Below are 26,550 nucleotides of genomic sequence, written 5' to 3'. Positions count from 1 at the left end.
ATGTAAAGATGAAGGAATGGGATAATTCATGTCTACTGATATTAATTTAGGAGACGTAAGTTATTGTGGGAAGTCATGTAAAGATGAAGGAATAGAGTAATCCATGTCCATGTCAGTGAGCATCGCACGAATACCAAAATTGTTGTGTAACTCTAGGTCTCATTGTGGTCTTTTTCTTTGATTTTTATGTGTACCTCACTTCTGAAATCAACTTCTCACTGTTTCCAGATTCATAAATGCCCTCACCATTTTCTTGGCCATGTGCCACTATCTCAGAGCGCTGATAAGCATGAGGGAAGTTTGGAGATGACATGTTGAGACACTTTGCTTAGCAAGTTTAACTTCGAGAACTTCAGTCAGAACACATTGCCTGGCTCATGGCTAGCAAAATCAGCTTTAATCAAACTGAAACAGAAACCAGGAAACAGAATTTGTTGGACTATAGGCTAAGTACACCTGCTTCCCATCACCTCCACTGTGACTTTGGCTAGCGAATAGTGCGACTTCTCCTGCTCACCTTGGAGCAGAGAATTTTACATTTTTATTGACCTGTATTCACTCTGCATAGTGGAAAGTGTCATTAGGACATTTTGTTCAAGGCTATTATGTACTGTAGCCATAAATGCCTCCCAAAAACCCACTTTCTCCCCTTACTCTCTAGTCCCCACTTCCCTCAGACCTTCTGCTTCAAGTCATGTGTATGTGTATGATATGTATAATAATTTATGTGCCTGTAGAAAATTTAGAAAGCACAAATAAGAGAAAACATATTTGTCTTTATGAGTCTAATTTATTTTCCTTACATGGTGATTTCCAAAGCCATCCATTTCTCTTCAGATGACATAATGCCACTCTCGTGCACACTGGCTAGAACTCCCTAGTGTGCATGCCATCGTATCTGCGTTCACTCCTCCGCGGATGGATACATAGATTGGCTCCATAACGTGGCACAGTGTCAAGTTACATATGAGTACTGCCGCAGCAAGTACAACTAAGCAACGGTGTCTGTGACGCTGCTTTCGGTCCGTGAGGAGCAGAGTCAGGAGCTGGGCCTGTGAGCTCTGTTTTCAGTGTTTGCGGGATCCGCCTAGAGATTCCAGAGTGGCTCCACGGCTGACATTTCCACAGTGGTGCCAACATACACTACTCTGGCTTTCTCACCAGCCCTTGTTAGTCTTGATTGTTTGTTTGTTCTAGATGAAAAGCATTTTGGCTGGGGTAAGACAGGACCTGAGCTGTTTTTGTTTGCAGTGGCTAGGATTTGAGCGTGCTCATGTCTATTGGCTGAGTGTCCTCCTGACACTCATCACCGTTTCATCCGCCCCTTTGCTGATGTCAGTTTTGCTTTCTTCATACTTAGGTTTTTCCCCAATTCTTTATCCTAGACCTTAGTAAAGATTTTGTCTTTTTCCCAGATTGTTTCCTTTGCTGTGCAGCTTTTCACATTCCACTCAGTCCCATTTGTCAGATCTAGAGACCAACTCCTGAGTCACGGGGTCGTTAGCCCCAGGGCCTGCTCAGCTGGCACCTGCTCGCCGTGTTTGTCAGTCTCAGAGCTGACTCTTTCAGGAAGGACCTGATCCTCTAATTTCTGCTTGACGGACCTAATTTTCTCATTAATATTTGTCGGTCAAAGAGGCTGCTGTCTTTTCTGCAAACATCCTGGTAGTTTTGTCCAAAAGCAGGTGGCCGAAGCTCTGTTGGCTTAATCCTGGGTCCTCTTTGCTGAGCTCCTTAAACTTTTCCACCCATGACCCAGTTATACCTGAGGAATTTTTACATGAACATGGAACCATGTACTGAAAAATAGGTGTACAAATCCAGCATTAACTAATAATAATCTTAAATTTATTTTAAACAATTTTATGTCATAAACTTATTTTATTTTCATAAAAACATCTGGTTTATTTTCACATGCCTTTGGCTTAATGTTACCTTTTTTATCCAGATTTCTTTTTAATTGAACAATTTTTTTTAGATTGAAGATACATTTTTATACAATATATTCTGATCACTTCTCCTCCCAGATCCTCCCCACCTATGCAACTCAAAGCCTTCTTTTTCAATTTTTTGATATAAACATAATTTTACCATCTACTAAAGATGAAGACAAATTTGCGTACTAGTGAGATGCTGTACGTGTACGGTTTAGTTTTACTTGTGTATATTGTGTGCATGGGCTACACAGCACCGTGCATGCATGGAGGCCACAGGAAAACTTCTGGGAGTCAGTTCTCTCCTCTCCCGCATGCGACCTCCTTGGGTCCCCAGTCACACCTGAACAGAAGCAGAAATTAAATAAATACTTTATAGATTTTAAGTGTGTATTTGTAAAAATCACTTACTCAGTTATGTTTATTTCTGGTCACTTTTAAAGTCATTGTAATTGGGACCCTGTCCCTGAACCCTTCCCTACCGGGGTAACTATTAGTACATATGAGAGTGACTGAACTTTGTGTGGATTTATATATTCCTCTGTTTTTCTGAAAGCATTTGTTAGGTCTAAGGGCTTTCTGGCATCTGTAAGGTATTTTATATAGAGGATCGTATTATCCACAAATAAGGACAATTTGACTCCTTTTCCCCTATTTGTATACCTTTTGCTTCTTTCTCTTGTCTTATTGCTCTAGCTAAGGCTTCAATAAGAAGTATTGAATTGAGTTAGAAGTGGAAAGGAGACCCCTATGTTGTTCCTGATTTTGGTGGATATGTTTGAGCTTTCCCAGCTAGAATAATGTGGACTAGTGACTTGTTTTATACAATTCATTTCATTGAGCTATGTTCCTCCTATTTCGGGTTTCTCCGGGTCTTTCATTATGCAGTAATGAGGGCTTTATCAAAGCTGGTTTCTGCGTCTATTAATTTCAGATCATGTGATTGTGAATGATCTTTTCTATTCTTCGCTGAATTCAACTTGCGAGTACTGTGTTAAGAGTTCTTGCCTTATGTTCATCAGGGATTGACCTGGGATTTTCTTTCATTGTGTCCTTCTCCAGTTTTTGTATCCATGTAATACTGGGTTCATAAAATAGAACTGCTAACCATCCTTCCTGCTCTTGTTTTATGAAATAGTTTCAGGAACGTTAATGTTCTTCTTCACAGAACTGATGGAACTCACAACCACCTGGATCTGGACTTTTTGGTTGGGAGACTTTAAATTTCATTGCTTACTGTACAGCTCTGTAAGTTACTTATACTCACTTGATTTTAGCAGACCATATATTTCTATAAATTTATCTGCTTCTGGATTTTCTAATTTATTGAAATTTTGGTCTTTCATGTATGCTCAAGCAATACTCTGGATTTTGTTGGTGTCTGTTGTAAGCCTCCTTTTTATTTCTAATTGTCTTCTCTCTCTGGGTTGGTTTCACGAATAGTTTGTGAATCTCATTCATTTCTTGTTCAAAAGCCAACTCCGTCTCATTTGTTCTTTGTACTGTTCATTTCAAATTCACTAATTTCTGACTTAATCTTTATTCTGTCTTCCTATCTGCTGATTATGGGTTGCCTTATTCTTGTTCTCCTAAGACATCATTCCTCATTAATTAACTTGAGATTCTTAATATAGGCATGTGTTGTTAGAAAATTGCTCTCATTGGATCCTCTAGGCTCTTTTTCATTGAGTTCTAAGGATTTTTGATTCCTGGTATCTTTGATGACCACCACCATCATTCAGTCCCCATAGGTTTGTGCCCTTTCTTAGTTTATTGTCTTGTTGATTTCTGTTTTATTGCATTGTTATCAGACTGAACATAGGAAATTATTTCAATTTATTTGTATTTGTTAAGAGTTGCTTCATGTCCTGAATATGATCTTCCCCAGAGAATGTTTTATGGGATTCTGAAAAGAGTGATTATCTTTATGGACATCTACAGAATGTCCATATACTACCATATTGTTTGGTACTGATGCTTGTCCATCTTTTGTCTGGGTGTCCGGTCAGTTGGTAGGAGTGTGATGTTGAAATCATGGTTACTGGGTGGAGGTCTGTCTGTGCCAGGACTGACTCTTTGTTTCATTAAGTTGGCCATTCCAATGCTCAGTTCATGCATTTTAATAATACCATGTTCTTGTGGTTCTGTTCCCTTCATCAGCATAAAGAGACCTTCTTTAAACTCTAGGGAATAATTTCCACGTGAAGTCCATTTTGTGTGTGTGTGTGTGTGTGTGTGTGTGTGTGTGTGTTGGTTTCTGAACACTCTATTTGCTTGAAAATTCACTGTAACGGTGTGCTTATCCTTGCCAGTAAAGCCCCCGCCTTGCAAGACACAAACTGTTGATTGGTGCAGGGGTCTTTCTGAAATGGCCTTAGCCCCATTCTTCTGATGAGTGCCAAGGAAAGAGTGCATGTCGCACACCCCATTGTGTCCAGGCATGCTCAGTGAGGACTCCAGTGTTGACGTTGTGTGCAGACCTGTCTTCTCTTCTTTGGCCTCTGCCCTTGTCTCTGCTGATACAGCTTCTATGCAGCTTTTGTTTCTTGGACCCTTTCCTTTCTTTCTTCCCTCATTTCTTGTCTTTTCCCCCATCTCTTGTTACTCTTCAAGTTGTCTGATATGCAAGTATGGTACAAACTTTCTGAGACTATCTTTACATCAAGCTATGGTTCCAACTGATGGGATAATGTGTTAAAAATACATTGAAGTTTTCAAAATGTTGAAATGAGAAACTTTCAGGAAGAAAGTAACAAATGCAGAGCACATAAAAAGAGATTGCCTAGAACTGATGCTCAAGAATTGAGGAGCAAATGTCCGTAGGGTCTTCCATTACAACTGCTTCTGACTTCTGTATTCATCATCTTCATCAAAGAAAATATAGCCACACACCTGGAGTAAGAAGGCACAAGTTCTGTGGGAATTGGGCTCGTATTGCCCTCATGTACACCTTTCGCCTAAAGACTTTCCCTTCTACTGAAATTTCTGTTGATCCAGTCATGTAGAGTTGTGGGATTTCCTTCTAACTGACTCTCTGGTGCCCTCAGCCTGCACTGCCCACCAAAGCCTGTACAGCTCACCAAAGTCTGTACCGCCCACCAAAGTCTGTACCACCCACCAAAGTCTGTACCACCCACCAAAGTCTGTACAGCTCACCAAAGTCTGTACCGCCCACCAAAGCCTGTACAGCTCACCAAAGTCTGTACCGCCCACCAAAGTCTGTACCAACCACCAAAGCCTGTACGGCCCACCAAAAGGAAGAAGCCTAAAATTGTGCTACATCCATCATCTGAAATCAGCCCAAGCACAAGTAAAGAATAAGATACAAAATAATAAAGTGTATGAAGAGAAAGGTTCAGAAAAAAAAATTGGAAAAGTCCTTGTTGTCTTTATGATGAGTGAGATCACTTCACAGGGTCTATTGGAGTCTCAGAAGCAGAAGAACCCATGTGTGTTATTAAGATAACTTTAAAGAGCTCAAACAAAGATGTGAAAGGTTTTCAGTGGGACAATTAATAGCTGAGAAATAGATGTCCTACCTGCTGGTAACAGTCTTGTCATCCCTAGACCCTGAGTGCAGGCTAACTGGGCCCCGAGTGCAGGTTAACTAGACCCTGAGTGCAGGCTAACTAGATCCTGAGTGCAGGTTAACTAGACCCTGAGTGCAGGCTAACTGGGCCCCGAGTGCAGGTTAACTAGACCCTGAGTGCAGGTTAACTAGACCCTGAGTGCAGGTTAACTAGACCCTGAGTGCAGGTTAACTAGACCCTGAGTGCAGGCTAACTAGATCCTGAGTGCAGGTTAACTAGACCCTGAGTGCAGGCTAACTGGACCCTGAGTGCAGGTTAACTAGACCCTGAGTGCAGGCTAACTAGTCCCTGAGTGCAGGTTAACTAGACCCTGAGTGCAGGTTAACTAGACCCTGAGTGCAGGTTAACTAGACCCTGAGTGCAGGCTAACTAGTCCCTGAGTGCAGGTTAACTAGACCCTGAGTGCAGGTTAACTAGTCCCTGAGTGCAGGTTAACTAGACCCTGAGTGCAGGTTAACTAGTCCCTGAGTGCAGGTTAACTAGACCCTGAGTGCAGGTTAACTAGTCCCTGAGTGCAGGTTAACTAGACCCTGAGTGCAGGTTAACTAGACCCTGAATGCAGGTTAACTAGACCCTGAGTGCAGGTTAACTAGACCCTGAGTGCAAGCTAACTAGTCCCTGAGTGCAGGTTAACTAGACCCTGAGTGCAGGTTAACTAGTCCCTGAGTTCATGTTAACTTGACACTTGGCAGTGAAGCAAGTCTCAGCATCTTGTCAACACTGTGTATGGACAGCAGCTGTAACTCTACAGTTATGGAACCAGGTCCTTGTGTCTAGTCAGATGTGGGGAATAAGATGGCCCTCTAGAAACTCTGCTCCCTATTGTGTAATGTTAGTATTTAAACCATGTGTAACTATTCCAGAATTTTTAGAGTAATTTGTAGAGCCATTTACTGGAGTAGAAAGTAAATTTAGGTAAAGAGTAGAAACACAAAAGTGAGTTAAACATGGGTGCACACTTGTAATCTCAGCGTTCTGAAGATTGTGGAAAGAGGGCCAGTTTAAGCTCCCAGCCAACCTGGGCTACGTAGTAAGAGGTTCCAAAGTGACTGGAGTGCCTGTGCAGAGACACGTCCTTCTTAATACCTGCTGCCGTGTAACTGTGTGCTCATAAGAACAAAACAAAGCATTCTTTTAGCTGAGTCCCTTCTTCTGAAAGTCTTCCATTTCAACAAGTTGCTATAAGGGTTTATAGATGCATATATATGAAGTCTATCACTAGAATAGCAATAATTCAGAATCTTAAAGTGGATTTAGCAAAAACTATCTACAAGGAGTTTACCTTCAAACAAGCACTGAAGTTATATATCAGGACCTAAAGAAATGCTATGCACACCATTCTAATCACTTCTGAGATAGTTACACCAAAGAAAAATAACTATGCAAGGTGGAATGTTCCCAAATATTACTGAAAATATTTCTAAGCATATTATAATAGCACTGAAACCCTCCTATATGAAATATTTCAAAGATGAACATTACTATATTTTGCTTAGCACAATTTCCAAACTGTAAAAATCACATACCATTTGACTTACATTTGTACTTTGGTTTATGCTGTACATGTGAGGGAGAAGAAAGAGTCTATCTCTAAAATATAATATTTACAATAGAAGGAAATTTATAAATAGTTAAAATGCCTGAGCCTTTTAAAAATACATTTATGAATGGCAGATACACTGGTATATACCTGATTGTCCCAGCTACCTGGGAGTCAGGACAGAAGACAATGGTTTAAAGCCAGGAGAGTGGCATACGCTGTTCAGTAAGACCATATCTCAAAAAGGTCACAAGTCATTGATTCTGAGAAAACTTTAATACAAACATAAGCTATACATATTTGTTTGAATAAACCCATTAAAATTCAAATTGTTGATATTTATTAGACTGTTTTAACTCTATATGCTTTCTCTTCTTTTTCCTTTGCTCTCCTATGGGAAGATTAATGTTAATTTAAATAAATTGTACTTACTTGTAATTAAATAATGAACATTACATTTTTTAATTTCAAGAAAGCCAGTAGATGATAAGATGACTTTCTTGCCCAGTTTGAAATGAATGTTATAGAAGAAGATAACAGATTGAAACACATTTTTTATAATTACCTCATCTAAATGTTGAAGAGGCCTCTGTATTGCTAGTTATGGACTGCCTCTCCAGGCACACTTCTTTCCTACTTGGTGTTATTTGTGAATATATCATGAAATTAGGAAATAACTGAATTGGAAAGAAAAAGTTAATCACACTCTTATCTTGAAGAAATTAGTGAATTATCAGTTTGCTCATGTGCTAAAGAAAGACTTGAAGCCATAAAACAAAGTGTGTTGTTCTGTTTTAGAATCATCACTTTTATTCATTATGAAATTTGTATTCTTATGATTCTTTATACTCAACCAATATTGTGCTCCCCCGCAGACTGAGAGAACGGTTTCAGCAGAGTATGAACTAGAGTATCTGCTACTTGAAGGACATTGCTTTGATATGACAACAGAGCAGCCCCCCCAGGGTCTGCAGTTTACGCTGGGCACAGGAAGCAATCCTGCTGTAGTTGACACAATAGTGATGGCCAATCTTGTGAGTATTCTGAAGATTAATTAATGCTATTTAACAATAGTGATGGCCAATCTTGTGAGTATTCTGAAGATTAATTAATGCTATTTAACAATAGTGATGGCCAATCTTGTAAGTATTCTGAAGAGTAATTAATGCTATTTAACAATAGTGATGGCCAATCTTGTGAGTATTCTAAGATTAATTAATGCTATTTAACAATAGTGATGGCCAATCTTGTAAGTATTCTGAAGAGTAATTAATGCTATTTAACAATAGTGATGGCCAATCTTGTGAGTATTCTAAGATTAATTAATGCTATTTAACAATAGTGATGGCCAATCTTGTAAGTATTCTGAAGAGTAATTAATGCTATTTAACAATAGTGATGGCCAATCTTGTGAGTATTCTGAAGATTAATTAATGCTATTTAACAATAGTGATGGCCAATCTTGTAAGTATTCTGAAGATTAATTAATGCCATTTAACAATAGTGATGGCCAATCTTGTGAGTATTCTGAAGATTAATTAATGCCATTTAACAATAGTGATGGCCAATCTTGTAAGTATTCTGAAGAGTAATTAATGCTATTTAACAATAGTGATGGCCAATCTTGTGAGTATTCTGAAGATTAATTAATGCTATTTAACAATAGTGATGGCCAATCTTGTAAGTATTCTGAAGATTAATTAATGCCATTTAACAATAGTGATGGCCAATCTTGTGAGTATTCTGAAGATTAATTAATGCCATTTAACAATAGTGATGGCCAATCTTGTAAGTATTCTGAAGATTAATTAATGCTATTTAACAATAGTGATGGCCAATCTTGTAAGTATTCTGAAGATTAATTAATGCTATTTAACAATAGTGATGGCCAATCTTGTAAGTATTCTGAAGATCAATTAATGCCATTTAACAATAGTGATGGCCAATCTTGTGAGTATTCTGAAGATCAATTAATGCCATTTAACAATAGTGATGGCCAATCTTGTGAGTATTCTGAAGATTAATTAATGCCATTTAACAATAGTGATGGCCAATCTTGTAAGTATTCTGAAGATCAATTAATGCCATTTAACAATAGTGATGGCCAATCTTGTGAGTATTCTGAAGATTAATTAATGCCATTTAACAATAGTGATGGCCAATCTTGTGAGTATTCTGAAGATCAATTAATGCCATTTAACAATAGTGATGGCCAATCTTGTAAGTATTCTGAAGATTAATTAATGCCATTTAACAATAGTGATGGCCAATCTTGTGAGTATTCTGAAGATCAATTAATGCCATTTAACAATAGTGATGGCCAATCTTGTGAGTATTCTGAAGATTAATTAATGCCATTTAACAATAGTGATGGCCAATCTTGTGAGTATTCTGAAGATCAATTAATGCCATTTAACAATAGTGATGGCCAATCTTGTGAGTATTCTGAAGATTAATTAATGCCATTTAACAATAGTGATGGCCAATCTTGTGAGTATTCTGAAGATTAATTAATGCTATTTAACAATAGTGATGGCCAATCTTGTGAGTATTCTGAAGATTAATTAATGCTATTTAACAATAGTGATGGCCAATCTTGTGAGTATTCTGAAGATTAATTAATGCTATTTAACATTTTAGTGAAATCTCTTAAGTTTTCCTGATAGTGAAAATAAAATAATAGCAAATCTTACATTGTTGAACTGTAGAAATAGGAGCGGCCGGCTGCGTCCCGCCACCCAGCTAGCTTTACCCCAGAAATAATTACACGGAAACTGTATTCTTTTAAACACTGCTTGGCCCATTAGTTCTAGCCTCTTATTGGCTAGTTCTCACATCTTGATTAACCCATTTCTAATAATCTGTGTAGCACCACGAGGTGGTGGCTTACCGGAAAGGATCTTAACCTGCGTCCATCTTGGAGAGGAGAGCTATGGCGACTGCTTGAATCTGCTTCTTTCTCCCAGCATTCTGTTCTGTCTACTCCGCCTACCTAATTTTCTGTCCTATCAGGGCCAAGGCAGTTTCTTTATTAACCAATGAAAGTAACACATAGACCCTCCTCCATCATTGAACAGCTAATAGAAAACAAAATTGAATCTTTTTAAAATTTATTTTATTTATGTGTCTCTGAGTGTCTGCCGTGTACATGGAGGTACACAGAGAGGAGACGTGTGTATGTGTCTGAGTGTCTGCCGTGTACATGGAGGTACACAGAGAGCAGACGTGTGTATGTGTGTCTCTGAGTGTCTGCCGTGTACATGGAGGTACACAGAGAGGAGACGTGTGTATGTGTCTGAGTGTCTGCCATGTACACGGAGGTACACAGAGAGGAGACATGTGTGTGTGTCTCTGAGTGTCTGCCGTGTACACGGAGGTACACAGAGAGCAGACGTGTGTATGTGTCTGAGTGTCTGCCGTGTACACGGAGGTACACAGAGAGCAGACGTGTGTATGTGTCTGAGTGTCTGCCGTGTACATGGAGATACACAGAGAGCAGACATGTGTATGTCTCTAAGTGTCTGCCATGTCTCTCTGAGTGTCTGCTTTTATGTAAAATCTCCTTCCTTTGAGTTCATTTGTAGAGTTTTCTCTTGTTCACACTAAATGCTTTTTTGGCTACTTTATATATAATCTTTAATGAATAACTGCATATTCTTATTCACATAATTGAGTAGTTTCCCTTTTTATCTTCCAAGGGGTATTTTCAGTTAAAAGCAAACCCAGGTGCGTGGATACTGAAATTGCGAGAAGGAAAATCTGAAGATATTTATGAAATAGTTGGGTGAGTTATCCAAACCAATTTTTTAAATTAATTAATTGATCAATTTTTCCCATCCAGATCACATTTTCCCCTCCCAGTCCTTCTGCCTAAGTTGCACTCCCCCTCCCCGTTCACTCCTCCTTTATCTTCAGAAAGGGGCGCCCCCCCACCTCCGTGGATATCTGCAGCCATGGCAGATCAAGTTGCAGTGAGACCAGGCACCTCCTCTCCTGTTAAGGCTTGATGCAGCAACCCGGTAGGAGGGAAGGGTTCTAAAAGCAAGTAACAGAGCCAGAGACAGCCCCTGCTCCTGCTGTTAGGAACCCCACAAAAAGACCAAGTTGCTACATAAGTGTAACGTGCAGAGGGCCTAAGTCCCATGCTAGGTCTCTCTGGTTGAGGGTTCAGCCTCTGTTAGATGCTATGAGCTCAAGTTAGTTGATTCTGTGTGTTTTCTTGTGTTTTCTTTGGCCCCTCTGACTCCCATAATACTTCCTCCCCCTCATCCACAGGACTCGACAAGGTTTGCTTAGTGTTTGACTGTGGTTCTGTGCGTCTGTTTCCATCAGTTTCGGGGCGAGACCTCTCTGATAACAATCGGGCTAGGCAGTGATCTATGAGTATAGCAGAATATCATTACGACTCATTTTATTGACTTCCCCAAGCCACTGTTAGAGTTTTAGATGTGAATGATTATTGAGTGTTACATGTCAGATTATCAAAATGGAAATTAAAATCCTAAAAACGTATTAGATCTAGTTCTGTGCAAGATGACAGAAAATGACTTTACAGTACTTAGCCACCCATAGGATTTAGCAACTATCCATGCACAATGCGGAGATCCTAACACATGACAGTCTGAGGAAATGAATGAGAGCAAATGCACTGAGTAGGAAGGGCCGTCTCCAGCTGCTGGTATACTAGGAAGTAAGTACAACTTTGCCCTGAACCCCGAAACCAAGCCCACCCCAGCAAACCTAGGACCCAAAAGGCCCTCATGGCACTAGACTTTAAATCGTACCCCAAAACTAAGCCTCTATGCCTTGTTGTGAGGTAGAGTCTATAACCATAACATCTAGGCATATCTGGTGTACACATTATTTATGTCTGCCCACTGTAAAGCCTACTCAAGTGACTCCTAGCAGTGGACCTGTCCTCTAAGTTCAGACACTACTGAGAAAGGGTTGGAGAACTGACTCCCGGGAGAGGCATATAGAACAAAACTGAGATCCTGACAGAAAAAGAGCTACTACCTATCCATGATTCCAAGGTAGGAACAAGACGCTGCTATGACCATGATACACACCAGCTGGCTTTCTGAGCCCAGAAAACTAAACCTCATGTCTCCATCACTGTGCATGTCAATGGAACTAGCGGAACATTAGCTTATTGCCCCTTCAGGCTTTGCTCCATGAAAATGTATTTGTCTGTTCAACAGAATCTAGTTATCAGCCAGACTAGTGAACAGCCACCACCAAAAAGACAAAAAGAAAAAGAAACAAAAGTTTAGTGAGACATTTATGCCATCACCTCCAAGGCTGAGGTAACATAGCAGAAGAGGAAGCAGAAAGAATTTTAGAGCCAGAAGAAAGGAAGGAGGGCTGTAATTTGTAATATGGTAATTTCTCAGAAAATTAGGAAACAACCTTCCCTAAGACCCAGCAATACCACTTTTGGGTATATATCCAAACGATGCTTAATTGTGCCACAAGGACATGTGCTCAACTATGTTCATAGGAGCATTGTTTGTCATAGCCAGAACCTGGAAACATCCTAAATGCCCCTTGACTGAAGAATCGATAAGAAAAAGTGGTACATTTTTACAATGGAGTGCTACATAGCAGGAAAAAAATAATTACATCTTGAAATTTGCAGGCAAATGATGGCTCTAGAAAACATCATATTGAGGGAAGGTAACCCAAACCCAGAAAGACAGATATCATATGTACTCACTCATAAGTGGCTTTTAGACATAAAGCAAAGAAAACCAGCCTAAAATCATAATCCCAGGGAACCTAGACAACAAAGAGGATCCTAAGAGAGACATACATGGATCTAATCTACATGGGAAGTAGAAAAAGACAAGATCTCTTGAGTAAATTGGGAGCATGGAGCCATAGGAGAGGGTAGAAGGGGATGAGGGAGGAAGGAAGGGAATGGGGAAAATATGCAGCTCAATAAAAACAATTTTTAATAAATACATAAATGCTGGTGGAGATTGGAAAGTTTTGACAATATAATTCCTCTAAAATTGAAAACTTTCAAGTCTAGAAATTGTCTCTCATTTTAATTATCAGTATATCAATCTCAGCTTAAAAGATCTGAGTTTTGCCAAAGCCTTTTTAATACTGCAGCAAAAATAAGCAAGAATGTAAGCCTTATGAATAATTAGATTATTAAGGTTAATAAGTGCCTCTAGATCATCTTAATTAATATTAAAATAAGTTTAATTAAATATTTAACTATAACATTTCGGTATATATATTGGCTATATGATATAAACAATTTTATTGTAAGGGAATTATTTGTATCAATATTATAGTCTGTTACTGAATAAATGACGGGTATTTGTGTTCTTCTCTTTTAGGCATGAAGGAACAGACTCAGAGTCTGATGCAGGCAACATTGTTGTCATGTTAAACACTTTTAAGAGCAAGATACTGAAAGTGCAGGTCTGTGCGGGCTTTCGTACACACTTTTCACGGGCTTTAGTGCGCACCTTTTACAGGCTGTAACAAGTGCCTTGGTTCCTCTTCGTTTTGTTTAATAGCAACTAAAATTTGGTTCTCTAAAATTTTGCTTTGTAACTCAGTGAAAAAAAGGAAAATTAAGGTTATGAAAGTGGATTTTGAAGACAAAAGGAATGGTTTGTTTAGATTTTGTTATTAGAATACTGACTATATCATTAGGAGATAATTATATTAGAATACTGACTGTATCTTTAGGAGATAATTATATTAGGATACTGACTGTATCTTTAGGAGATAATTATATTAGGATACTGACTGTATCTTTAGGAGATAATTATATTAGGATACTGACTGTATCTTTAGGAGATAATTATATTAGGATACTGACTGTATCTTTAGGAGATAATTATATTAGGATACTGACTGTATCTTTAGGAGATAATTATATTAGGATACCTACTGTATCTTTAGGAGATAATACTGTGCACCATGGTCTAGAGATGAGTCAGGACACAGGTGCAAACTTAGTCCTGGAAAGAGAGGGATGAAGACTAGGCATTTATTGTTCTTGCTGGTTATTTTTGGGACAGTGTCTCACTGTGTAGGCTGGCTGCTTCAGAACTTGCTGTATGGACGAAGTTGCCCTCAAACTCAAAGATCCTGGTACCTCTTTCTTCTGAGGCCTTTCTCTGTCATTCTTCCCTTCCTCTCCCTCACCCACCACCTCACAGCCTTTTTATATCTTGTTTACTGTCAGAGCACTAATTTTAACAAAATTTTTAAAGATTCATTATTTTTCATTGTGTGTCTATTTCCTGGTGGTGGCACATGCGTGTGAGAGCAGAGGCCTCAGCATCCACCCCCTGGACATACTGTTTTTCCTTCTCTCGTCCATTCTCCTCCTCTGAGAAGCTGCCTTGGAGTTTTTATTTTAAACCCTAATAACATTATTCTTGTGCTTAGGGAGGGGAAAGGAGGGGGAAGGAACAGAAAAAGAATTTTTAAACAATGGCAGGCATAGTTTCCCTTTTGAGTGAACCCTCCTGCTGAAAACTAGTAAAATGGCTAAAGGAACAACTGACAGGAACAAAATACAAAGAAAACACAAAGGGCGATGCAGAGGTCCTGGAAGTTTCCCGGGATCACTGCGTACCCCGGAACACTTGCACTGCCATTTTGATTTAATTTACATGTAATTTAATACAGATTAAAGTGTAAAATCTACATAAAATAGTAATTTATTAGAAGACATTTTCATCAATGTAAGGATGAAACATACTAAACTATCTCTCATCAGCCCAAATTTGTGTCACCAAATATTTCAGGGAATTCTTAACTTTGAATTGATACTAAATTAGTTCCCGATAGGCAGAAATAGCCATCCATCTCTGGAATAAGATTACAATAAACTGAAAATCATAGTTTTAGAGTGTAGAGCCAGCACATGATAGAAGATAAATACACAAAATCAGCAGAAACAAATAAAAAAACAGGCACATTCAGGTCAGATTCTAGATGTAAGAAGTCTTGATAGACAGTCTAAAATGCTTGTGTTTAAATAAATATACACTCTTGAATAAAGAACCCTGTTTTTTTTTTTTAAAAAAAAAAAAGTACACAGTAGCCAGATGGTGGTGGTGAATACCTTTAATCCTAACACTCAGAATGCATACAGGCGGATCTCTGAGTTTGGGGCCACAGGACAGCCAGGGCTACACAGAGAAACACTCTTGAAAAACAAAACAAAACAAAACAAAAAAAAAAGGAAGGTAGATGTGGGTATGTATGTAGCACTAGGGTGGGTTTTTATTTTTAAGACGAACCTTTGAAACTGAGCACCCAGACTGAGAATTGAGTGTCTGGGGCTGGAGAGAGGCTCAGCAGTAAGAACACTTGCTGTCTTGGGGAAAGCTGGACTGCCTCCTGCACCACAGTGGTTGGTCTTACAACCACCTGGAACTGTAACTCCAACAAGGGATCCAGTGCCTGTTGACCTGCGGGGCGCCTACAGCTTGTGGGCATACATAGAAGCTCCATACGAGCACACACACACAAATAACATTTTTAAAATCCACAGCAAAATAATTTAGTGGCTGGCTTTTATATGCTGTGGAAAGAATTGGCAAATTACAAGGCAGATATTTGTGTTTTATTGAACTAGGGAAATATTTCTTGTATCTGCAAATACCAAACTGTGAGTTGGGCATAGAGGGAAGGAAGAGATATCATATTCATCCTCATCCACCGCGTGTGGGAGAGATCGATGCAGTTGTTGGAACAGGGAGTTTAATTGTACTCAATAGAAGAACTGGAGAGCAGATGTCGTCACTAGAACCTCCACAGGAAGAGGAAGGGGACAGTCATTAGCAAGGATGAAAAAGGTCTAAATTATGTGACTAACAAAAAAGGATCTCAAGGAATGTCTTAAACTGCAAAATCTCAGACCCAAGTGGAAGCCCATTGTTTGTTCTCATGGGAACCAACAGAACAGTTTCTGAGATCTTGTTTCCCCAGAACCGATAGTACAAGATAGTATAAGATTTAATTTATAACATTATGTTAATACATGACCTGGATTTGTGAGCATAACTACGTTCTTACATTGCTACAATTTCTTGCCTTATATGACATACTTTATAAATTCTAAATTTCCTTTTTCCACATTGTCTAGGTAAAGAAAAAATCAGGTAAAATTAAGGAAGATATCCTTGCTGAAAAACATGAAAATCGAGGCATGTGGGATTCAATTAAAAGGTAATTTTCAATAGTTATTTTAATGACTAAATATTTTTAATGATGTAACTATATTAATGAAGAAACTCTGCAGATGACAAAGATCTAAGTAAAAAGGCACAGACCCTTTCTCCCAGGAGTCATAGAGAGACACATAAAAGTTAACATAGAAGCCTGGAGCTGGTGGGAAAGAGTCTGGTGGGGTGAGGGGAAGAGAAGAGAGGTGGGGAAAACACTTGGAACCAACATTACATGCAAAAAATTGCCAGAGAATGAATATAATTTTTAAAAAGAACCTGGAGCTATAAAATGCTAAAAACAGAATACTGTTCAAACAAAGGGTGGGGATATAGATCCATCTGGGGACCTCGGGAAAGATTCTTCCCAGAGGACATGGTGTTCAAGAGCTATAGTTAGACTGAAAGGACCCAGTTACGTGAGGAAGCACGAGGTGTGTGCCTCAGAGAGGAGAAGGTCGTCCAGCATGGTTGCAACACTGACTGCCATACGCTGTTTGTGAGTCATATTGTTAATTTTAAAAAAACAAACATTAGGGTTTTGTGTGTAGCTGTGTGGGGGTTGTTTCCTAGCATGTATGGAGCCCTAGGTTCCATCCCCAGCTCACAAAACGGGGGAGGGGTGCAAGGGAAGAGAAGGCTGGGTTCATATATGTATAGTTCAATAACACAAGACTAGACATGGCGGTGGGTATTGGAGTGGCATGAGCCACAAACTCTCTCCATCTCCTAAGTCTACTCTTCCTTTGCCTCCTATTTCCTGAGAGATTTTTTAAATAAAGGTATACTGCCCAGCAGATAGAAATAACCTCTTTCCATATAATACCAACAAAAGTTCCAAAGCTGGTGCAGGTTGTACCATTGCATGTTTCCCAAGCTGAGCTGAGCATGTGACTGTCCATGTTGGCAATATGCTTTCTCCTATGAGAAGGTCTGTTCCACACGCACCTCCGAGCATGAAAAAGGGGAAAATGGTTCCTCTAATGCACCAGCTTGCTGGTCTACCCAGGTTCATCTTAGCTAGCTTTAAGTATGGCCTGTGCAAGGAATGATCCTGCCCACAGTGGGCTGGGCCTTTTACATCAGCTAAGAATCAAGACAGCCCCCACAGACAGGCCCACAGGCTGATGTGCACAGTCCTTTGGTTGAGACTGTAGTCTCGGATGACTATAGTCTGTGACAGGTGACAGCTAAAGCTGACTAGAGGACTTTGAGTTTATGAGCATAAACACATGATCCTCTCAGTCAAAGATAGAAACTTTAAACCAAATGGATTCAGCAGCCTAAATAGATTTTGTTGTTCTACAGTCAGAAGAACTGCCATCATTTTGGACTTGGTCCAGTTTATGCCTCTTTTTCTATAGCCTACTCTTTTGTTAATAAAAACTGTAGTACTAGCCCATGTAGTAACTTTTTTCTCAGAATTACAAAAAAATTAAAAATATTCATCATAATAATTGATACTTGCCAAAATATTTTTAATTTAGCTTTATTATTTTATGTATATGAGTGTTTGCCTCAGTATCCGTCTGTGCACTGTGTGTGCCTGCAGAGACCAGAGCTGAGTCCTGGATGCCCTGGAAATGCAGTTACCAGCCAGCTGTGACTTGTCGTAGGGACACTTGGAGCTGGGTCTGCTCTAACTTCTGGGACATCTTTCCAGCCCCACAAACAAAAAGCAGTTCTCGAACCGTGACCACTTTAGCCATGTGCTTCGATACAACAGAGGCTTTGATTAAAGGAAAGCTTTCCACAACAATCATGTACATTAAGAATAGCCCAAATTAATTTGGTCCTTCTAAATTTTCTTACAATATTTTTTGTTTACTTATCTGGGCTTTTCAAATTGTTTTCATTTGTTTTTTTTTCTTTTATTGAAAATAGTTTTTTCTTAAAATTCTCATTAAAATTCCTTTCACTATACTCTTTCCTGTTCTCCAAACCTCCTCCCCTTGTGGATTTGCTCCCTTCCGGTCACTCCTTAGACAACAGACAGGCTTCTTGGAGACATTAACAAAATAAAGTAAGGTCAAACAAAAACTAACACACAGTCTGCTGGCTGGTGTTGTGAGTCAGTCACCAGAGACTAACACAGTCTGCTGGCTGGTGTTGTGAGTCACCAGAGACTAACACAGTCTGCTGGCTGGTGTTGTGAGTCACCAGAGACTAACACAGTCTGCTGGCTGGTGTTGTGAGTCAGTCACCAGAGACTAACACACAGTCTGCTGGCTGGTGTTGTGAGTCACCAGAGACTAACACGGTCTGCTGGCTGGTGTTGTGAGTCACCAGAGACTAACACGGTCTGCTGGCTGGTGTTGTGAGTCAGTCACCAGAGACTAACACACGGTCTGCTGGCTGGTGTTGTGAGTCAGTCACCAGAGACTAACACACGGTCTGCTGGCTGGTGTTGTGAGTCAGTCACCAGAGACTAACACACGGTCTGCTGGCTGATGTTGTGAGTCACCAGAGACTAACACACAGTCTGCTGGCTGGTGTTGTGAGTCAGTCACCAGAGACTAACACACAGTCTGCTGGCTGGTGTTGTGAGTCACCAGAGACTAACACTGTCTGCTGGCTGGTGTTGTGAGTCACCAGAGACTAACACGGTCTGCTGGCTGGTGTTGTGAGTCACCAGAGACTAACACAGTCTGCTGGCTGGTGTTGTGAGTCAGTCACCAGAGACTAACACACGGTCTGCTGGCTGGTGTTGTGAGTCAGTCACCAGAGACTAACACACGGTCTGCTGGCTGGTGTTGTGAGTCACCAGAGACTAACACGGTCTGCTGGCTGGTGTTGTGAGTCAGTCACCAGAGACTAACACAGTCTGCTGGCTGGTGTTGTGAGTCAGTCACCAGAGACTAACACAGTCTGCTGGCTGGTGTTGTGAGTCACCAGAGACTAACACAGTCTGCTGGCTGGTGTTGTGAGTCACCAGAGACTAACACACGGTCTGCTGGCTGGTGTTGTGAGTCACCAGAGACTAACACAGTCTGCTGGCTGGCATTGAGAGTTGCCAGGGAGGAAGGAGCCTCACCTGAGACCCAGCTGTAAGGCATTTTCTCCGTTAGCGAATAATGGGTGAGAGCCCAGCCCATAGTGGGTGGTGCCATCCCTGAGCTGGTTGTCCTGGGTTCTGTAAGAAAGCAGGCTGAAAAAGAAAGCCATGGGAAGCAGGCCAGTAAGCAGCATCCTCCATGGCTCTGCATCAGCTCCTGTCTCCAGGGTCCTGCCCTGTTTAGTTGGTTTCCTGACTTCCTTCAGTGATGAACACTGATGTAGAAGTGTAAGCCTAATGAACCCTTTCCTCCCCACCTTGCTTTTTAGTCATGGTGTTTTGTTACTAAGATACATAGGAATTGGAAAAAACAAGCAACCAAATAGACGAGTCCAAAAGAAGACACAAGAATCATACCCAGTCCTTCACACACTCTGAGTCCCCATAAAAACACTGAACTGGAAGTCATTGTACATACACAAAGCCCAGGTGCCGACCTGTGCGGCCCTGTTCTCACTGCTTCCGTCTCTGAGGTCACACGAGCTCCGCTTCTGTTTATTGGGAGGCCTTGTTTTCTCAGTGCCCACCATCCCTCTGTCTCTTACACTCTTTAACTGTTTTCTTTTGAGACAAGTTCTCTCACTCACTAACAAAGGGTGGACTTTTGAATTGGAAGCTCTCCTTCCTTGAATTCCTAAGCAGTCACTTTTTAGAAAAGGTATAGGGGTGTGTGTGTGTGTGTGTATGTGTGTGTGTGTGTGCACGCGCACGCGCGCACGCTCCCCCATAGATCACTGTTACATTTACAGTGGAGAACCTCATAAGCCACAGCCGTTCCTGCTCTAGTCCCATAGATCCCTGTTGCTCTACTGCTAACATTTCCTCACTGTTGGCTGTGTAAGCTCCAATATACTGTACATGAACATAGTAGACTATACTTCATTCTTGGTTCTCAAAAGAACTCTGGCCATTCCCAAAATTCAAGGTTACTACCACATTAATATGCAGAAAGTTTAATTGTGTTCCATGTCCAAATAAAAGTTTATAAACCTCAAAAATACCATCACATTTAACATAAATAGCTCATAATTGTTATGATAAATGTTTGTTTAGTGTAACAGCTATACGTTGTGCATGTTATTTAGATGTATGTAGTTATAATATACATAGACTAAGAACCCACTGTCCTGTGTTTTTATTAAAAGCTTCACAAAAAGTCTGCATAAAGATGACAGAAAGGAAAATGACATCCTAAACATTTTTTCAGTTGCCTCTGGCCATTTATATGAACGTTTTCTACGGTGAGTATTTTCTAATATTTTCAGTAAGTTGTGCATTTATATAGTCAGAACTCAGCAAAATGAAAGAGTGACCTACAAAAAAGAAAAGAACTTTTTTTCCTTTCACTTCTTTGATATTTAGCTTCATTCCACACCAGAGCCAATAGTGTCATCTGTAATGCCAAGAGCTGTTACTGTCAGTTCTTTTTACCTGAATATTAACAAGGTGCACACTGCTGTACACCTCACTTCTTTATGTGTAATTTTTAATACATTTAAATTTCATTAGTTTGGTTTGATTTAGAATGATTTTCTTAAAGGTTAGGAAACACCCTATATGTAACAAGTTGCGAAGTAAGGGAAATGTGCCTAGCAAATGATCCTTCCCCAGGAAAGGATATCGGTGCAGAAGGAGGTAGTGTTCAGAATTCAAAGAATAGTTTTAGGGGTGTAAGTAGAAGGATGGCAGAGAATGCCCTAGAATTAATGTCCTTGTGGTACTGGCTCTTTAAAGAGAACTTTCAGGGCACATGCATTTCGGTTATTGAAGCAATCTATGGTGGAGTTTTGGGGTGCATAGGTCTCTGTGGGTTTTGAAGGCCGTGTCTATCACACAGTAACACCAGAATTAGATGCTAGTTCAGTAACAGAACCTCTCCACACTAGCTACTCGGTCCTTACAAACTTCATACTGTAACAACCTTAATCTCCGAAAATATTTCCGTTTGATTCTAATGGAAAATTCATAATGGAAAACTCGATTCATCTTTTAAATATTTAGAAGCCTTTGAAAAAGTAGGATGTTACCTGTATTTGGTTTCGTGTTCTCTTCCATAGGATTATGATGCTTTCTGTTCTGCGGAACACCAAAACACCAGTGAAGTTCTGGTTTCTGAAGAATTACCTCTCCCCAACATTTAAAGTAAGCATGTTGCTATTTTACAGTGTGGCTAAAGTTTGTTACTAAATTCTTTGCTGTCATTGTAAGCTCTTAAAACATTCCTTTTTCAAAGTTGGCCTTTTAAAATGCATATTTACCCAAATTACAATTTTGAATTTAAAATTATATCCCCAATTCTTAACCAGTTTCTAAAAGTTCTGTGTAATTTTTATTTAAAGAAGAATTGGCACTCAACTGTACAACCTAGTGTGAGCACATGGTAAACAAAGGAAAAGAAGAGAAGCCTGGGTCCCGGTATCCCCTTCAAGGATACCCTCACCCCAGTCACCGAACTCCCTTCTATGAGGCCCATCTCCTGAAGGGTCTGCCACTTTCTGGCAGTGTGGGAGCTGCTGCAGGCTAAGACCATAAGAGACGCTTGTGGACAATAGCATCAGAAGGATTCGTTAAAGTGGTGTTTAGGCATTCTCCAATCAATTTATAATAATTTTATAGTAAACTTCTTCTGAAATGTATTATTTGGTTTTCTTTATATGTGTTTAGGAGGTAATTCCTCACATGGCTAAGGAATATGGATTCCAATACGAACTTGTGCAATATAAGTGGCCCCGTTGGCTTCATCAACAGACTGAAAAGCAACGGATCATTTGGGGTTACAAAATTCTTTTCCTTGACGTCCTTTTTCCATTAGCTGTGGACAAGATCATATTTGTTGATGCTGATCAGGTAATAAGGGTAATTATTTGTGCTACTAAAGTGTGGCTTTGCCTCCAACTGAATATGAACCTAGGGACTTCTGTTTCTCACTCATTGTCATTGTTGCTTCATAGACATACAAGACCTGATTGTGGGATATTCATGAGGATCTTAAGTTTAAGAGCAATCTGTCAGAACATGGACAGATTGAAAGTGTAGTAAGAAGTACTGTTTGTTTAGAAAATGGTAGCTTCTGGCTGAAACAGCCTTTTTTTTTTAAATTTGGCAGATAAAAATAAGGCGTGCCCATATTAGTAACTGTAAAATAGTTACATGAATTTGTGTGGCTATGCGCTGGTCTTCTTTGTAACCGGCTGTTTCTTCTTGCTGGAAACACCAGTGGCTGCACACACCCTTTGTCATTGTTGACCCTCAGCAGCTGAAACAGGTATCAAGTCTCCTTATGTCTGTCACTTAAAGGCTCTAAATTCAGCTGGAGAAAATTTAAAAACCACCTCAGCTTCAAGATTTGTATAGATAAAAGTAATGGTGCTCTAAACAAATGTCTCAGAGGATAAGAACATAGGCTACTCTTCCAGAGGTCCTGAGTTCAATTCCCAGCAACCACATGGTGGCTCACAACCATCTATAATGTGTTCTGGTGCCTTCTTCCGGTCTGCAGTTCAAGCATTCATGCAGGTAAAACACTGTATGTATAATAAAGGAATCTTTTTTTTCCTTACCTCATTTCAGTATCTTTATAATCATTACTCGGGAAAATATTTGAAAAAGTACGGAATTTCTAATCACACTATTATTAACTGTAAATGTACATAAACTAAATGCATCAGATAGAATTTGCATACTGTGGACAGAAGGTATGTTTTTCGAGTTCTGTATTAGAATTAGCTTATGCTCACTGAGTATGCTGACGTTTGTTTGTTTGTAAGTGCACCACTCGGCAGACAGAGGCTGAGGGATGAGACGTTCAAAGCCAGCCTGCAGCACAGGGGAGGAGGAAAACGTGGACTGGTTTACTTTCCTCTACTGTTATTTTGTTCCAAGTTAACGTCAACTATTACGATACAACCTTTAAAGCAGGAAAAGCAAGTGTGGTGATAAGAAAGCACTGCCAAATATATTGGCAAGGAAAATGGCTCAAGAGGTACAGGCCTTGCCGTGTACAAACCTAGCATGGCCTGTTCCCTGGAGCTCACGTGAAGGAGGAAGGAGAGAACAGACCCCATACAGTTGTCCTCTGCCCTCACCCTCAGGCCAAGACATATGTACCCGGCTGTACACACACACACACACACACACACACACACTCATTTCCAAAAGAGTAAGATTTTAAAGCATAAAACTCCTTTCCTCCCCTCAACATTACACTGGTATTCTCTTAGCAAGCTTGAGCCAGTAGAGATTAAAGAGGGCTCAGTGATTAGAAGGATTCTGCTGCTCTTATAGAGGACTCAAGTTTATTCCTAGCATTTACAGCTTGATCTAGTGCCCTGGAACCTAGTGCCCTCCTCTGGCCTCTTGTAGGCATTGCACACACATGTTACACAGATATAACATGAGTCACACTTCAACACTTTAAATAAATAAATCTTTTTAAAACAGAAAAAGAAAAGTTAAAATATATTAGCATTGTCATTTAAGCTACTCTTTTTTGGTTTTTGGAGACGTGGTTCCTCTGTGTAACAGCCCTGGCTGTCCTGGAACACATTTTATAGACCAGGCTGGCCTCTAATTCATAAAAATGTGTCTGCCTCTGCCTCTCAAGTGCTGAATTAAAGCTGTGCACTGCCATGCCTGGCCCTTAAGCTGCTTTTCAAATCAGGACTTTTTCTCGAGGCAGGGGAGATGGTTCAATGGTTAAGAGCACTGCCTGCTCTTCCAGAGATCCTGAGTTCAGTTCCCAGGAACCACATGGTGGCTCCCAGCCATCTAGAATGAGATCTGATGGTCTCTTCTCACCTGCAGGCATACAGGCAGTTAGAGTACACATAAAATAAATAAACTTTTTAAAAAGACTTTTTTTATTCACTCATTGAGGAACTACAAGCTATGTGCTTTTGTGATAGTGTGTGTTATATTCCCACAGTGTGTGTTATATTCCCACAGTGTGTGTTATATTCCCACAGTGTGTGTTATATTCCCCCAGTGTGTGTTATATTCCCCCAGTGTGTGTTATATTCCCACAGTGTGTGTCATATTCCCCCAGTGTGTGTTATATTCCCCCAGTGTGTGTCATATTCCCACAGTGTGTGTTATATTCCCACAGTGTGTGTCATATTCCCACAGTGTGTGTTATATTCCCACAGTGTGTGTTATATTCCCACAGTGTGTTATATTCCCACAGTGTGTGTTATATTCCCACAGTGTGTGTCATATTCCCACAGTGTGTTATATTCCCACAGTGTGTGTTATATTCCCACAGTGTGTGTCATATTCCCCCAGTGTGTGTTATATTCCCCCAGTGTGTGTCATATTCCCACAGTGTGTGTTATATTCCCACAGTGTGTGTCATATTCCCACAGTGTGTGTTATATTCCCACAGTGTGTTATATTCCCACAGTGTGTGTCATATTCCCACAGTGTGTTATATTCCCACAGTGTGTGTTATATTCCCACAGTGTGTTATATTCCCACAGTGTGTGTTATATTCCCACAGTGTGTGTTATATTCCCACAGTGTGTGTCATATTCCCACAGTGTGTGTTATATTCCCACAGTGTGTGTCATATTCCCACAGTGTGTGTTATATTCCCACAGTGTGTGTTATATTCCCACAGTGTGTGTCATATTCCCACAGTGTGTGTTATATTCACACAGTGTGTTATATTCCCACAGTGTGTTATATTCCCACAGTGTGTGTCATATTCCCACAGTGTGTGTTATATTCCCACAGTGTGTGTTATATTCCCACAGTGTGTGTCATATTCCCACAGTGTGTGTTATATTCCCACAGTGTGTTATATTCCCACAGTGTGTTATATTCCCACAGTGTGTGTCATATTCCCACAGTGTGTTATATTCCCACAGTGTGTGTTATATTCCCACAGTGTGTTATATTCCCACAGTGTGTGTTATATTCCCACAGTGTGTGTTATATTCCCACAGTGTGTGTCATATTCCCACAGTGTGTGTCATATTCCCACAGTGTGTGTTATATTCCCACAGTGTGTGTCATATTCCCACAGTGTGTGTTATATTCCCACAGTGTGTGTCATATTCCCACAGTGTGTGTTATATTCCCACAGTGTGTGTCATATTCCCACAGTGTGTGTTATATTCCCACAGTGTGTGTCATATTCCCACAGTGTGTGTTATATTCCCACAGTGTGTGTTATATTCCCACAGTGTGTGTTATATTCCCACAGTGTGTGTTATATTCCCACAGTGTGTCATATTCCCACAGTGTGTTATATTCCCACAGTGTGTGTTATATTCCCACAGTGTGTGTTATATTCCCACAGTGTGTGTTATATTCCCACAGTGTGTGTTATATTCCCACAGTGTGTGTTATATTCCCACAGTGTGTGTTATATTCCCACAGTGTGTGTTATATTCCCACAGTGTGTGTTATATTCCCACAGTGTGTGTTATATTCCCACAGTGTGTGTTATATTCCCACAGTGTGTCATATTCCCACAGTGTGTTATATTCCCACAGTGTGTGTTATATTCCCACAGTGTGTGTTATATTCCCACAGTGTGTGTTATATTCCCACAGTGTGTGTCATATTCCCACAGTGTGTGTCATATTCCCACAGTGTGTGTCATATTCCCACAGTGTGTGTTATATTCCCACAGTGTGTGTCATATTCCCACAGTGTGTGTCATATTCCCACAGTGTGTGTTATATTCCCACAGTGTGTGTTATATTCCCACAGTGTGTGTCATATTCCCACAGTGTGTGTTATATTCCCACAGTGTGTTATATTCCCACAGTGTGTTATATTCCCACAGTGTGTTATATTCCCACAGTGTGTGTTATATTCCCACAGTGTGTGTTATATTCCCACAGTGTGTGTCATATTCCCACAGTGTGTTATATTCCCACAGTGTGTGTTATATTCCCACAGTGTGTGTTATATTCCCACAGTGTGTGTTATATTCCCACAGTGTGTGTTATATTCCCACAGTGTGTGTCATATTCCCACAGTGTGTTATATTCCCACAGTGTGTGTCATATTCCCACAGTGTGTTATATTCCCACAGTGTGTTATATTCCCACAGTGTGTGTCATATTCCCACAGTGTGTGTCATATTCCCACAGTGTGTTATATTCCCACAGTGTGTTATATTCCCACAGTGTGTGTCATATTCCCACAGTGTGTTATATTCCCACAGTGTGTTATATTCCCACAGTGTGTTATATTCCCACAGTGTGTGTTATATTCCCAC

General features: G+C 40.1%; 1 protein-coding gene across 2 annotated transcripts in view; it reads left to right on the top strand.

Annotated features, from left to right (window-relative positions):
• Uggt2 (UDP-glucose glycoprotein glucosyltransferase 2) overlaps positions 1 to 26,550 on the top strand; it is a 111,939-nt gene that overhangs the window by 67,194 nt on the left and 18,195 nt on the right. The window contains exons 28-35 of one of the 2 annotated variants that reach the window (XM_075949168.1): positions 7,940 to 8,098; positions 10,763 to 10,848; positions 13,415 to 13,499; positions 16,189 to 16,271; positions 20,468 to 20,563; positions 21,380 to 21,464; positions 21,987 to 22,169; positions 22,620 to 22,768. In XM_075949168.1, the coding sequence (XP_075805283.1) occupies positions 7,940 to 8,098; positions 10,763 to 10,848; positions 13,415 to 13,499; positions 16,189 to 16,271; positions 20,468 to 20,563; positions 21,380 to 21,464; positions 21,987 to 22,169; positions 22,620 to 22,676 (834 nt within the window). In that variant the 3' untranslated portion in view covers positions 22,677 to 22,768. Of the gene's footprint in view, positions 1 to 7,939; positions 8,099 to 10,762; positions 10,849 to 13,414; positions 13,500 to 16,188; positions 16,272 to 20,467; positions 20,564 to 21,379; positions 21,465 to 21,986; positions 22,170 to 22,619; positions 22,769 to 26,550 lie in introns of those variants that run through there. The other variant, XM_075949167.1, reaches the window with a different exon arrangement.

Source organism: Microtus pennsylvanicus, chromosome 15 (assembly GCF_037038515.1).
Source record: "Microtus pennsylvanicus isolate mMicPen1 chromosome 15, mMicPen1.hap1, whole genome shotgun sequence".
Lineage (NCBI taxonomy): Eukaryota > Metazoa > Chordata > Mammalia > Rodentia > Cricetidae > Microtus > Microtus pennsylvanicus.
This window is presented reverse-complemented; position numbering and strand designations above follow the sequence as displayed.